Genomic DNA, 13,223 nt, shown 5'->3' on the forward strand with positions numbered 1-13,223 from the left:
GTTCAGACACAGGCTCATTCTCACACTCAGACACACACTGAGACACCTTTAGCAGAACAGCCTGTTGTGCCCCATGCTGTCTTCCCCGCACAAGTGCCCCTCAGCCCTGCTCATACCTCATGTCCCCCGGCATCACTACCATTTCTCCCATCCCTACCATCCCACCATCATGCTGCTGCTCCTGCGCCAGAGCTGCCTACATCTCCGCCAGCGGCCCAAGTAACCTTACCAGGGCAGGCCGACTTTATACCCACCTCCCCTCCACCTGTCACTACTCTACAAGCGCTTGATGCTAATGCCCCCAAACTGACCCAAGCCTCGCTCCAAGATTATGACCTTTCCCTGCTGTGCATTGCTCAGGTACCAGAAGAATGAAAGTTTGTTTTATTAGTTAAGAAATAATTTTATTTTCCTGATATAATGTGAGAATGATTGAGAATACGACTATCTAACTATGTGAAAAAGCTTTGATTGTGCCTTCTTGATTCAAACTAAGTTCATTCATTGAACAATGAATATGTTATTAAATGTAATATTATCCATTATTATTTGCATCTGATGTTGCTAATGTTTTTTCCATGTTTTTATCTGTGTACCTGTGCACTCCTTTCTGTCTGTATCCATGTTACTCTACAGGATGGGCCGTACCTGTCGAGTACAGAACGTCATTCTTCGTCAGGGTATGTATGTTGTCATTACTGTCCAGAAATAAAGAGAGAATGATTTAAGAAGCAGGACGCAGGAAGCCAGAAAGTCAGTTAGCGAGATGCTAAAAAATTTATTTCTAAAGCAAAGAGGTCCATGACTAATAGGAGAAGTTGCCATGTGACTGTCACAGATATATTAGATGAATGATGTTACTGTCTACTGTAAGTGATATTAGACTGTTGGTTTAACAAAGGACAAAGGCCCAAAGCCAGAACGATGATGACCAATTGTGATTCTCACCAACTCTCTTAAATTACTTGTATGTGCAGCATGAGAACTAATGCGTTACATACGAGTGGTTCTTGCACGAGGCCCATTGTTTGTTGTTTTCGCTCATACCTAAATAGTGGATAACAATCTCATCCAATATACGGTAACTGTATAATGCATTTAGAAATTATGTTTGTTGTGTTATAAAGGATTGTGTACAACATTTACATAGTTTGCTTTTAGATACTGTTCACATCATTCACAGGACAGTATACTGCCTTATCACCCACAGGTCTGTTCCAGCTAATGGAGAAGAGACTCTTCAGCTCTTGGCCAATGGGAAGTTAGAGAAATTAAAGACTCAAAGAAGGGCCTCCTGTCAGAGGCCAGAGAAAGTGTCACACCAGTTTCAACTGAGCATGCTCCAGGTAAAAAAAAAAACAGCGTAGCGAGTAACCACCTGCACTGCTACATTCATGTCTACCAATGGATTTTGAAAGGGATAAGTATATAAAGTAATGTTATTTTGTCGGGCTCTCCTTAGGTGTCTGGCAGTGGGGACAATATGGTTGAATGCCAGTTGGAGACCCATAGCAACAAGATGGTGACATTTAAATTTGATATTGACGGGGATGCACCTGAGGACATTGCCGATTACATGGTAAACTGCACACGTATTAGCAGTGTTCGCATCTCTTTCCAAAAAGTAATCCTTCATTGCCTTAAAACTTACTGTTTCGTTGCTTTGTGTTTGTAGGTGGAGGAGGACTTTGTCCTTGACGTAGAGAAGGAGAAATTTGTTGAGGAGCTTAGAGCCATAGTTAAGAAAGCTCATGAAATTCTTCAAACGCATTCACAGGTATGTTTATTTCCATCAGTCACCTAGAGTCTATCCTCTCTTTGATATTCTATTTTTGATTGAATAATGATTAGTTTTAAATGTGTATTTCTCTATTAGACTGGATCAACTGACCAGTTGCATGTGAGCACTCCCACTAGCTCTACAAGTGAGTTATGAATATTATTGTTTCTTATTCAAAAATGTGTCACTACAGGATGAGAAAATGCTTTATGTTCTATAACTTAACTTCTTACAACAAGTAAAATGTCCTCGTGATTTTCAGTGGACTCAGTGCCCCATTCCTCTCCAGTGGGACGCTGGCGCTTCTTTATCAACCAGACCATCCGCCATAGAGACTCCATGTCCAGCCAGGGAGGAGTCACGCCACCACCCACCACAGAGATGAGGATACCTCAGTCTCCTAAAACAGAGAAAGGTGAGGTCTACCCAGGTCAATTTTAATGTTGTGGCTTATTAACATAACTGCATTGGCAGCAAACAAAAACTAACAGTGTGTCCCTCTCTGCGGCTATAGAAAGTGAAGGATCCCAGAGTCTGGAGTCCTTGACTGGAATGGCCTCTCCCCCCTGCCCCACCCTATCTGCCACCTCTCCTCCTGTCTCCACTGTCTCAGCCCCTGCCTCCATGGCTCCCTCAGCCACAGCTGCCCCGGCTGCTCACACCACTGTCTCTGAAAGCATCTCTGCACCAGCCCCCACTCTTGAAGCCTCTGTCCCTGTCACTGCTTCAGGTGGTCTTGAACTGCCAGTCCTCACCTCAGCGTCTGTTGACCAAATTCACAGTGCTCCCTCATCCCTAGCAATACCTGCTACTGCTAACCTCCCCACCTTACCCACTGCTCCTTCCGTTGTGTCTCCCACGCCCTCCACCATTCTGCCAGATATCCTCACTTCTCCTGGTTCCAGTGGTTGCTCCATTGTAGGTCAAAGCATAGGGGAAGCAGTGATAACTGCTCCAAGGCCATGTGTGCCTGCAGCGGACCAGTCTTCAACCTCTTTTCATTCCCCTCCTCCTGCTGCAGCAGCGATCGCTTCTGCAGTAAGCCGACTTGGCATGGAGCAGCAGCAGACGCTCACCCAGGTGGCCACACCACCAGCCCCCCAACAACCACAACAACTACAGCCACAGCTACAGCCTGCAATACAGCAGCAGGTACCAGCAGTTCAACAGCAACTGCAGGCAATGCAGCTTGAACAACAGGCGCAACAGACACAGCAGGTGATGCCACAACAGCAGCAATCACAACAAGCGTACCAAGAACAAATTCAGCTGCAGCAGGAACGAGCACTGCAACAGTCTCTCCAGCAGTTACAACATCAACAACTAATACAGAAACAAATACCACTTCAACAACAACAGCTGACTGAGGTACAGGTGCTGCCGCGGCCTGGTCATACAGAGCTGCTACAACAGTCTGTGCCTCTACAGCAGTTTCTGCCACCAATGCCCCTACAGCAGAACCAACAACCCCTTCCTCAGCAGCAAACACAGCAGTATGCCCCACAGTTGCTGCAACAGCCTCAGTTACAGCAGTTACCACAGCAGGTTATGGCACCCCAAGCTGCTGTAGTTCCCCAACAGCAGGCCCACCTTGATCAGCAACAGCAGCAACAGTTAAACCTACAACAGACAATACAGTTACAGCAACAGCAAATGGTGCAACAGCAGCTACAGCAACAGCAACATCAACTGTTTATGGGTACAGTGGCTTTAAATCCAGATCAGAGCCAAATGCTGCCTCTGTCAATTAGTCAACAGTTTCTTCAACAACAGGCACAGCTAAATGTTAGCCCTGCATCGCAACAGCAGATTCCACAACAAGCCCAAATCCCTGCTGAGCTGTCACAGCAACATATACAGTCACAAAAACAGCTACAACACATTGAGCAGCAACAAGAGGTGGTTAAAGCCGTGGAGACCCCTCAGAAACAGCAGCAGGCTCCACTACAGAAGCAGTCCTCTCTACAGATGTCAGAGTCAGATGTGTCCACAGGGGAGACAAGCATCACAGAGGACACATGCAGTTACTCTGCCCCATTTCAACCCTCCTCTGACTCTTCTCTGCCACCTCTCCATTTGGGCACCGCTGACGCCCCCTTACCCTCTCTCTCCCTCACAATGACGCCATCGCCTGCACAGCCATCCTCTGTGGCTGAGTCAGACAGTGAAGGTCCCCCCAAAATTGAGTTTGTAGACAACCGCATAAAGACTCTAGATGAAAAGCTGAGGAACTTATTGTATCAGGAGTACAGCAGCGGGGCGGCCTTGGCAGGGGGAGCTGCCTCTGGCCCTACATCAGCTGCCTCCACATCAGCAGGAGGAGACGAGTCATCCGAGCCACAGCTGATTCACCACTTCCCCCCACCTGCCTCCTCCTCAGATACTTCCCCTCACTCCTCATCCTCCACTACCTCCTCCACCACCTCCCGTTCTTCCTCCACCTCCCCTGACCCAGAGAGGGATGGAGGAGGAGAGGAAGCGTCTTCAGAAGTGCCCAACTTTGCAGAGCTGGGCCCGGTGGAGCGACAGCCTGGCCCATGTCTCCCCTCCACCTCTGCCTCATCCACCCCGCCTACCTCTCTACTGCCTCCCAATCAGGATGATTCTGCTGGGCCCCAGCGCCCACCTGTACCAGGAGAACCAACCATTCTTGTGAGTGAATGTCATTGATTAGATTTTGAGTAACACTGCAGTGATTTTACAATTTTTTACTGTTTACATTTCAGTGTCTAGCCGTGTAAGTGTGACTCCACACGGCTCCTTTTCAGCTGTCTGTGATATTTGTTCTATTTAAATGTTTGAGTGTCTCTCTATTTGGAACGTCTCAACTCCACACAGCCACTCTTAATTGTTTTAACTGTTCTAGGCTGTACCCCCACACTCTGACACCAGTACCACTGGAGACGCATCGTGGCCCCCCAATCAGCACCCGATCCCCCTCCGGCATGGACAGCAGAAGCACAATGCAGGAGGTGGATATTTTGGCCTAAACCTGACATGTCCTAGTATCAGAAATCCTGTTAGCAAGAAATCCTGGACTCGCAAATTCAAAAACTGGGCGTGCAAACTGCGCCACTCCGCCAGCTTGTTCAAGAAGCCCAGAGTCCAGCAAGGTAGCGTCCTCTTAGGGAGCGAGCAAGAGAGAGAGAGAGAGAGAGAGAGAGAGAGCGAGAGAGAGAGAGAATGGGATGTTGGGGCATGGACCTAAATCTAATATCTAGTACTAGTTTTAACATAGTAAAATAACTTTCTTAACCATCAGGAATTAATAACTGTTAATGTTACAGGATGTTAATGTTTACAGCTAATAAATCCTGTTTTTGTATATTGTAATGTGACTAGTTTCCATGTAATGTCAATGTTGACGTCACTACATCCATTATTGTTTTTTTTGTTTTTTTCCTGAATTTCTTTTTACTTAATTTGATTTTCTTGGCAATCTTTCTTTTGCATGGGGTACTCACCCAGGTTTGCGGTAACAGTGGAGAGTAGAGTGGAAGATTGGCACAGTGTAGGAAGAGGTTGGCATCAGAAATCTGATGCCCATCCCAATGCAGATGAGCTCTGGAGTAAAGCCCAGCTGTGCCTGTGCCCAGGACATATCGCTTCATATGACACCCCCCTTTTTTGTCCCATGTCTGCAAGCACTGCCAGCAGCAACCATCTCACCTCCTCACCCCCACCTGCTGGCTCAGCGTAGCACGCACCGTGCAACTCAGTTCATAACACAGATAAGATAGAAGTTGCTAAACTGATGTTATATAATCAGTTGTGGTTCAGAATATGTTTTACGCTTTCTGTGTCAGCTCATACAGTACAGCATACAGGCTCTATGATATGCTGTAGCTTTAGTAGATGCATTTATGAAGATTGCTCTTTCATTTCTCGAAGCTATATGAAATATCTAGATTATGATGAAAGTCATAATTTCTAGTATATATTGTGCACATTACCCAGGGCTTCTAGCTACTGTCAGGTTCTGTTCGGCAGGCTTTTCATATGGCTAAGCTTTATCACATTGTGAGCATTCCCGCAATCTTGCATGTGTTTGTGTTTATACACTACTCACAAAAAGTTAGGGATATTCGACTTTCAGGTGAAATATATGGAAAATGTAAAAAGTGAATGCGACGTAGGGCATTTAAGTAGAAGCATGCAATAAAGCTAACAACAGTGGTGGGTATACCACAACAAAAAAATGTCAGTGTCTCAATAAATTGGGATGTGGCCAAAGGATGTCCACTCCTCTCCTTTCTGTGACTCTTCCAGTCACTCTGTATCACTGTTACAACCTCCTGATGACACTCTGTGACCCTCTAAGCTCAGTGAACACCTCCGTCTGAGGACTTCCTGTTTGAAGCCTCCAGTGTTGAGGTGCTGCCGATCAATTGTTAGGTGTCGTCTTGGTCTCATGATGTCAGAATGTGAACAGCACGATGAGGAGGACTGTTTAAATACCAATTCTAACTGAAGCAGGAAATGTATTGGTCGATTCAGGGATCAAACCTGTTGTGAATTTTGCTGTTAAGCTTCTTGTTAGAGAACAGCAACTTGTGCAAAAAGTACTGAAACACTGAACAGTTGGACATGTGCATTCAAAAGTTTAGAGAAGGTCACATTAAGTTCACCTGGAAAGTTTAGAATGCATTTTAGGTTCATCCTGAAATTTCACCTGAAAGCCGAATATCCCTAACTTTTTGTGAGTAGTGTATGTCTAATTTCTGTAGCAGTAGCTCAGAGCTTTTTTGCAAAAAGTGCACCTGCATGAGCACATTTGCTATGTTCTACATGAGTGACTAATAATGAATCGTTATCTGTAAGTAACACCTGTATCAGACTGCATTATGTATATGTTGGTCTTAAATTATGCAGATTATCCATGTACACATTTTGCTAATGTAAGTGTAGTAATCCCAAATATCAAACACACTGAACAATATCGCCGTGGATCTGAGCCTAGATCTCAAATGTGATATTGGCCTTTGTTGTCTGGTATATGAGTGGGAATATGGTGAGTCAGTGAGAATGAGAGTGTGGATGTGTGGGTGGGTGGGGGTACACTGTTGTAAACATTCAACTGCCATTTCACAATATGTTTTTTTTTTTAATGACTTACTATGATTTTGTTTTTAATGAAACAACCATTTACCACCCCTTCCCACACACCCATTACATGTACTCTTAAGCATGTATATTAACACTCACAAAAACTTCAGTCTATTGTTAATAACTTATAACTGAACTCAACACATGTTTACACATTTCATAGACCTGCATGCAAGCCATGTAAGTCACAAAGTTGATGATGTGTAACACTGGTGGGCGATTTTTAACTATGTGCCTTTTTGTACGTGCCCCATGTCTATCCATGTGCATCTATACGTGTCTTTGTCGTGTATGTGTTTCTGTGTCTGTTGCTTTCGTGTGTGTCTGCCTCATCATGTATGTGCTCTTTATACCCGTGTCTCTGTGTTCTTGTGTCTGGGTCCTTGTCTACCCTTTTTGTTTTTCATCCCTATTTCTTTATCAGATGGATGTTCCAGCAGTCAGGCACTTAAAGAGGAGAAGGATGTGGCACCCCCAAATCCACCTCAGTCACGCAAAGGACGATTTCAGGTAGGAGCAATAATTCAGATTTTATCTTTGCCACTATTTAGTATGCACCTTCATTGCAGTCTAGACAAGCAGCTAATGTCTCCTACCTCTTCTGCCATCAGGTGACTCCGGTGCCCCAGTCCTCTCCCCCAAAGGATCCACCATCAGGCCATGGTAGCACTCATAGGAAAGTGGGACGCTTCTCTGTAACCCAGGCTGAGACTAAGAAAGAGGGCAGGCAGACTGACAGCTCCCCGGTGTCTCCTGATTTGGAGAGAGAGAGGAGGAGATCTCGGGCAAAGGAGGGAGAGAAAGAAGAAAGTAAGAGGACCCCAGCAATGGCTCACCTGCCACGAGGCCACGGGCATAGCCACTCACCCCTGGGCAGCAGTGATGATGATGACGAGAGTGAGCTGGAGGATGAAGACCTGAGAAAAGAACTACACAAACTCAGAGAGAAGTAAGTCCCTATGGGGGAAAGATTTAACTCCATTATTTAAAAGTTTACAAGATGTTTGTCTCTCCATTCACCATATTTTCTTTTTCATGTCACAATTTATTGTTGTTTCTTGCCTCTAACAAATGTTTTCATTCTTTTTATTACCTCAGATTTTCACTGCAGATGTTTTATTTTCATTGTTTGTCACCACCTTCTCCTGTCTGGTTCGTATCTCTTTCTCTATAGACACATCAAAGAGGTGGTGTCTCTTCAAGCCCAACAGAACAGAGAGCTGCAGGAACTGTACAGACAGCTTCGTTCCCTCAAAGACCAAAGGCAGAGTCTGCCTGCCTCCCTGTCCCGAACCCCTCCTCTTCCCACGGCACCTCCTGTTCTCTCTCCTCGTAGGCCCAGGCCAGCTAAAATCAAGCTTCGGCCACGGCCTCACTCTCACATGGATAACAATGGAGTTACACACTCCGGTGAGGCTTTTTATCAATTCTTTCTCTCTTATTTTATCTTTTTTTTTTACTGTTGTGTGCTCTCTGTGTAACTGTTTCTTGTATTTTTCTTTCAGGGATTCAGCAGTCAAGTAGTTTCTCAGGTGGTGAACAGAGCAGACTGCCCCTATACTGCAACCCAGAGCTCCACACTTCACTGCCTGCTAAAAGAGGTACGGCTTGTCACCGATATATCAAGACAATACATAATTTAGCGACAGACAGTGGTATGATGAATCCCCTCGTTTCTCCGCAGACCACAGCCCTCTAAGAAAAAGCACATTCACAGATGAACTGCACAAACTTGTTGATAATTGGACGAAGGAGACGGTGGGCCCCTCCCCGCCCAAGCCCTCACTGAATCAAATCAAACAGATTCAGCAGGTGCAGGAGTTGGGAGGCTGGAGCCAGTCGGCTGAGGTAGGACTACACACTTGCTTCTATTGTTATTGCTATGCTTCTATTTTTGATACCATACACTAATAAAGTTTAAAAAATGATCAGGCGGATTGTTGATGTTTTATGATAAATGCTTTGGATACGCTTGTGCTCTTCTATTACCAAACAAATCACTGACTGTTTCTCATTAAAGATAAATAAAAAACTCAAACTGCATTGAGTTAATTCTAGCAAAAGATGCCTACAAGGCAGAAATATTGGATATTTTTGATGATTTACATTTATTTAAAGACTCAACAGTGCCAAAGCATTATTTCTGTGCTGTAATATTCCCTTAATACTCATTACTATATTATGTACAGGTAGCTCCACCAGCTTGGTTTCCAGTGGCACAACTGAACCCCCAGGCACCCCCGCCCCCTGCCAGCTTGCCTGTGGCAGCCCCTTCCCATTACACAGGTGGAGGGAGCCTGTCCACCCTGCACTCTCCGGGACCGCCACCACAAACGCACATGGCTCAAGTGCCACAGATGCAGCAAAGTTTACACCTTCATCAGTCTCTCCCCCTCCAGCAGATGACCTATCAGCAGTCTCCACTCCGCCAGCAGATACCACAACCCCGGATGCAAACTCCCATACAGTCTCAGTCACTACCACAGACACAGCCCATCACCCAGCTGCCCCACTCAACACCTCAAAGCCAACCGCTGCTGCCTTCCCAAATGCCCACATCTCCAGTGTCCACAGCTGCGTCTCTGCTGCCTGGCAGCGGCACCTCTGCGCCCACAGATAGCACTGCTGCTACTGGGGGGACATTTTCCTCATCCTCTTCCACCTCTTCCTCTTCTTGCTCTACTGCTGCTCTACCTTCCAGTGCCAAAATTCACCCAACACCCCAAACCTCTACTCTTCCTCTGGGACAGAAATGAAACCACGGCGAAGTGTGAGGTTCATATGAAGGTGCAAGAGATGGAAACACAAAGTGGATCAGGATGTCAAAGCAGATCCACTTGGAGCGTCAGTTCCGTGTATGCATGAGAGAGTTGTGACTGCAATGAATATATGGATTCCAGTGTACTGGAGGAGATGGGGAGTGAATGTGAGAGATGATAGATTCTAGTATGTAAAGACAGAGGGTAATGTGGAACACAGCAGCTGGGGTTTATGAGTCATGGTATGTTTGGGTGTTGAGATGTATAAATTCTTAAATGTATGAGTGTGTGCGTTTATGAGTGTGGGTGAGTGTTTATGGATCATCCAAGTACATATCCCTTATGTCCTTTTACAAAAATTAACATTCATGTTTTTGTTTTGAAAACCAACTCAGTTGGACCTGAACTCTCCCTCAGCAGAGACAAGACGGACAAAATATTTGACAGCGTGTTGACATTTTTTGTTTAATTTGTCAATGCTTACAGTGAAAGGACTATCAATTTTAAAAGTGCAATTAGCAATGGTCATCAAAAATTGATCAGCATGTATTGTATGGATTTGTCTGTAAGGCATAAAATATTTTTGTAGAAGCACATTGATGAAAGCCAGACGCAAAGAGATTTTTTTTCATGATCGTTACTTGATCTTCTAAAACTGTCGGCCTGCAGCACAAGCAGTTTCAATGGGCAATGAAATTTTTTTTTTAAAAGCATGTTACACAGTAAAGCACGGTAAAGTTATCTGGCTACCATCATTACCACAATGTAACCAAACACACTGTTTTAGTGTTGTGCATCGTTACAGCATGTGCTTCATTTGTATTATTTTATCTTTAGCAGTTGTAACTTAGAAACAGCCTGAATTACCATGAGTGATGTGACATAAATTCAGATGAATTCATACGATGATGGTCAATTGAGATATGCCATCTACGTTCAGTGGGTACCTGGGTGCACTCGGCCCAAGATTGCATGACCATATGACTAACTTGACTTGCCTGAGTGCAAACTGCTTGCACTTTCTGTATATTCATGACTCTCTCAATTAGTATGTGCAGCCTACTGAGATAATTCATCAGTCGTGAGTAAATTTGCTTTCAGTGTGATAGGCTTTCACATTTGACACGTTTGCTTTCAGTTTGAGCTCTGCATATCAAAGTATATCACAGTGTCATGCTGAGGAGGAAGAAGAAAAAGAAAAAAACTGCCAAGTTATTATAGACTGGGGAGACCATATGGATTATTCCCATATTGCCTTTTAAAATTACTGCATTTTTGTGGGTGTGTGAGTGTATATTTTTTCTGTGTGACAAAGCTTTGTGATAGTCCCATGGTATATTGCATTATAAGTTGCATCCCTGTCTCTTTCATTCAGAGCGGCCTCTCAAATGTCACTGTACTCAACTGAAAATGTTTACTCTGCCTATTTTTTGGTTTTTTTTCCTCAAGAAACAAAACAAGTGACAGGTTGGACCACATACTGGTTGTAAGTTTGGTATGCAACACCGATGTGAAATCCTCATTTGCCTAGTTGTCACCTCTGTTTGGCGTTGGACAAATTCCTTCTTTCAGTTGTGAACTATTTAGTCTTTGACCATAGGCTGTCAGTGTGAATGCATCTGTCAGGAGCTGAACTGTGGGCCATAATTGTGCTTTATGCAAACTGCAAAAAGTTTACTCTAGTCAAAAAATTTCCATTCCTCTATTTCTACACACTTCATTTGTAGATGCAGAGGTACACAGAGTGATATATCAGCAGCGGATATATTACTGCACTTTTTATTGGGTTATCAGTGCACGTAGCCATACACACATTTAATTATCGATGGTCAGGTGTTAATACACTTTTTGGCATAATAAGTAGCCTGTAGTCACAGCAGAATTTCTGTTTTATTAATGATAGAGATTGTGTGCCACTGAAAACAGGAGATTGTACCGATTATTAAAGACTGCTAAATGTGAGTCAAAGATATTTAAACCACGAATGACTAAGGAGGAATAGTTTGTGCTAAAGGGTATGGTTGTTCAGACACTGCAATTGCATAATCTAGAATATAACAACGATTTTCTGTATTTGTTGCTTTTCAAGACAACCCACATTGTCACAAAGATGTAGTTCCTTTTTAGTGAAGGTGAGATACTGTGCTGTCGTGTCTGATACTAACATGTTGACTGCAAACTACAGCTTAATGATCATGATTCATGATGTGGAGCTGGCTTTGTCCTTGAAGTGTACCAAAATGTTATCTAAAAGATAAAGATTATTTTTGTATTTTGAAATGGGGTTGTACAAATTGTAAAATTGTGTTCTCATCATTATAAATCTGAGGTTATTTGAAACTAGAACACACTGGTTTTCATCGTTGTTTACATGGGACTCCCCTGCCTTGATATACCTCTCTGAGCGCTGACAGGCCAGGGTCATTTAAGATAATAGTGAGAGAATTTTCGATCATTTGTGACATCTTATGTCAGTTTTGACCTATGACAACTTCAAAGATACACAATTAAATGACTTAAAACTTCCTGCTGGGCTGCAGGTCAGATTTAATCAACTTAAAATTAATGCAACAAAAACCTGGGGAGTCCTAAAATGGCATTAATGAGAACCAATGAGCATTTGAACATTTGGGCAGAGAAACCTCAAAAAATAAAGTATGTTGCTGGTGATTTAGCCTCTGTAAATTGTAACTAATTCAACTGTTGATTTTATTTATGTTTTGTAACTAATCAAAATAAATGATGTTAAACATCTAATTGTGACATTGTGTGGATTTTTTTTACAATGAGTCAGGTATAACATAGCATGCAATTTACATTTCAATAGATTTCACTGCCTATAATATTTCTGCAATAAACAGTGAAAATCAATATGCAAATATTTAACCTTGACATGCAGATCGATCACTATTAGCATGATTGCTTTTGCTTTTGGTAAAGGTAGGTCATGTTATTATAGTCGAGCAATAATAAGATAAGACAAAATGGCTCTAACAAGTGCAGTAAAAAGGAATGATACGTTGCGTGAGCAGTGTATAGTTTGAAAGGATAGTACTAATAGAATTATTCAAATAAGTCAATGACATTTTCAATTTGACCCATGAGAAGTATCAAATCTCTGGTCTCTGCAAGTTAATTATTGAAATAAAGTTAATGGAAACATTCACTTCAAAATCTAAAAACTTATGTATTTAAGGCAAATGTGATTTACAGTAATATAAGTTATATATGTAAATTACTCCAGTCTGAGATTACATTAAAATACTCCTTGTGATTTATTTTCCTCCCAGACATAAATAGTGTCTTCAAATTTGTTAAGAGGTGTGGTCTGATCTATTTTACTTCCAACAGAATAGAAATAAAAGTGTGGCCAAATTTTTCCAATTCAACTTGCAAGATGTACAATGTGAAAAAAAAAATTAAACTATGTCGTGAAACACTATGTGGACAAATAAAAAAGGCTGGGGCTTTGTTAGGTGCTGGCATACCGGTCATTAGACTACAGTGTACACAAAGTTTTGTATTGGTCAAGCCTATAAATCATCAGGGTCTTCACTGAAACATTTACAGTTTTTATA

The 13,223-nt window shown here is 43.0% G+C and overlaps 1 protein-coding gene across 1 annotated transcript in view; it reads left to right on the forward strand.

Moving 5' to 3' along the window:
- Positions 1 to 12,346, forward strand: part of wnk3 (WNK lysine deficient protein kinase 3) — a 28,235-nt gene extending 15,889 nt beyond the window's left edge. Inside the window, exons 9-24 of the mRNA XM_070838922.1 lie at positions 105 to 219; positions 284 to 360; positions 637 to 680; positions 1,211 to 1,346; positions 1,463 to 1,579; positions 1,676 to 1,777; positions 1,877 to 1,925; positions 2,043 to 2,195; positions 2,757 to 4,432; positions 4,647 to 4,752; positions 7,311 to 7,396; positions 7,498 to 7,835; positions 8,061 to 8,296; positions 8,392 to 8,487; positions 8,571 to 8,734; positions 9,076 to 12,346. Of these exons, the coding sequence (XP_070695023.1) occupies positions 105 to 219; positions 284 to 360; positions 637 to 680; positions 1,211 to 1,346; positions 1,463 to 1,579; positions 1,676 to 1,777; positions 1,877 to 1,925; positions 2,043 to 2,195; positions 2,757 to 4,432; positions 4,647 to 4,752; positions 7,311 to 7,396; positions 7,498 to 7,835; positions 8,061 to 8,296; positions 8,392 to 8,487; positions 8,571 to 8,734; positions 9,076 to 9,642 (4,062 nt within the window). The 3' untranslated portion in view covers positions 9,643 to 12,346. The remainder of the gene's footprint in view (positions 1 to 104; positions 220 to 283; positions 361 to 636; positions 681 to 1,210; positions 1,347 to 1,462; positions 1,580 to 1,675; positions 1,778 to 1,876; positions 1,926 to 2,042; positions 2,196 to 2,756; positions 4,433 to 4,646; positions 4,753 to 7,310; positions 7,397 to 7,497; positions 7,836 to 8,060; positions 8,297 to 8,391; positions 8,488 to 8,570; positions 8,735 to 9,075) is intronic.
- Positions 12,347 to 13,223: the final 877 nt, after the last annotated feature.

Source organism: Pempheris klunzingeri, chromosome 11 (assembly GCF_042242105.1).
Source record: "Pempheris klunzingeri isolate RE-2024b chromosome 11, fPemKlu1.hap1, whole genome shotgun sequence".
NCBI classification, from domain to species: Eukaryota; Metazoa; Chordata; class Actinopteri; order Acropomatiformes; family Pempheridae; genus Pempheris; species Pempheris klunzingeri.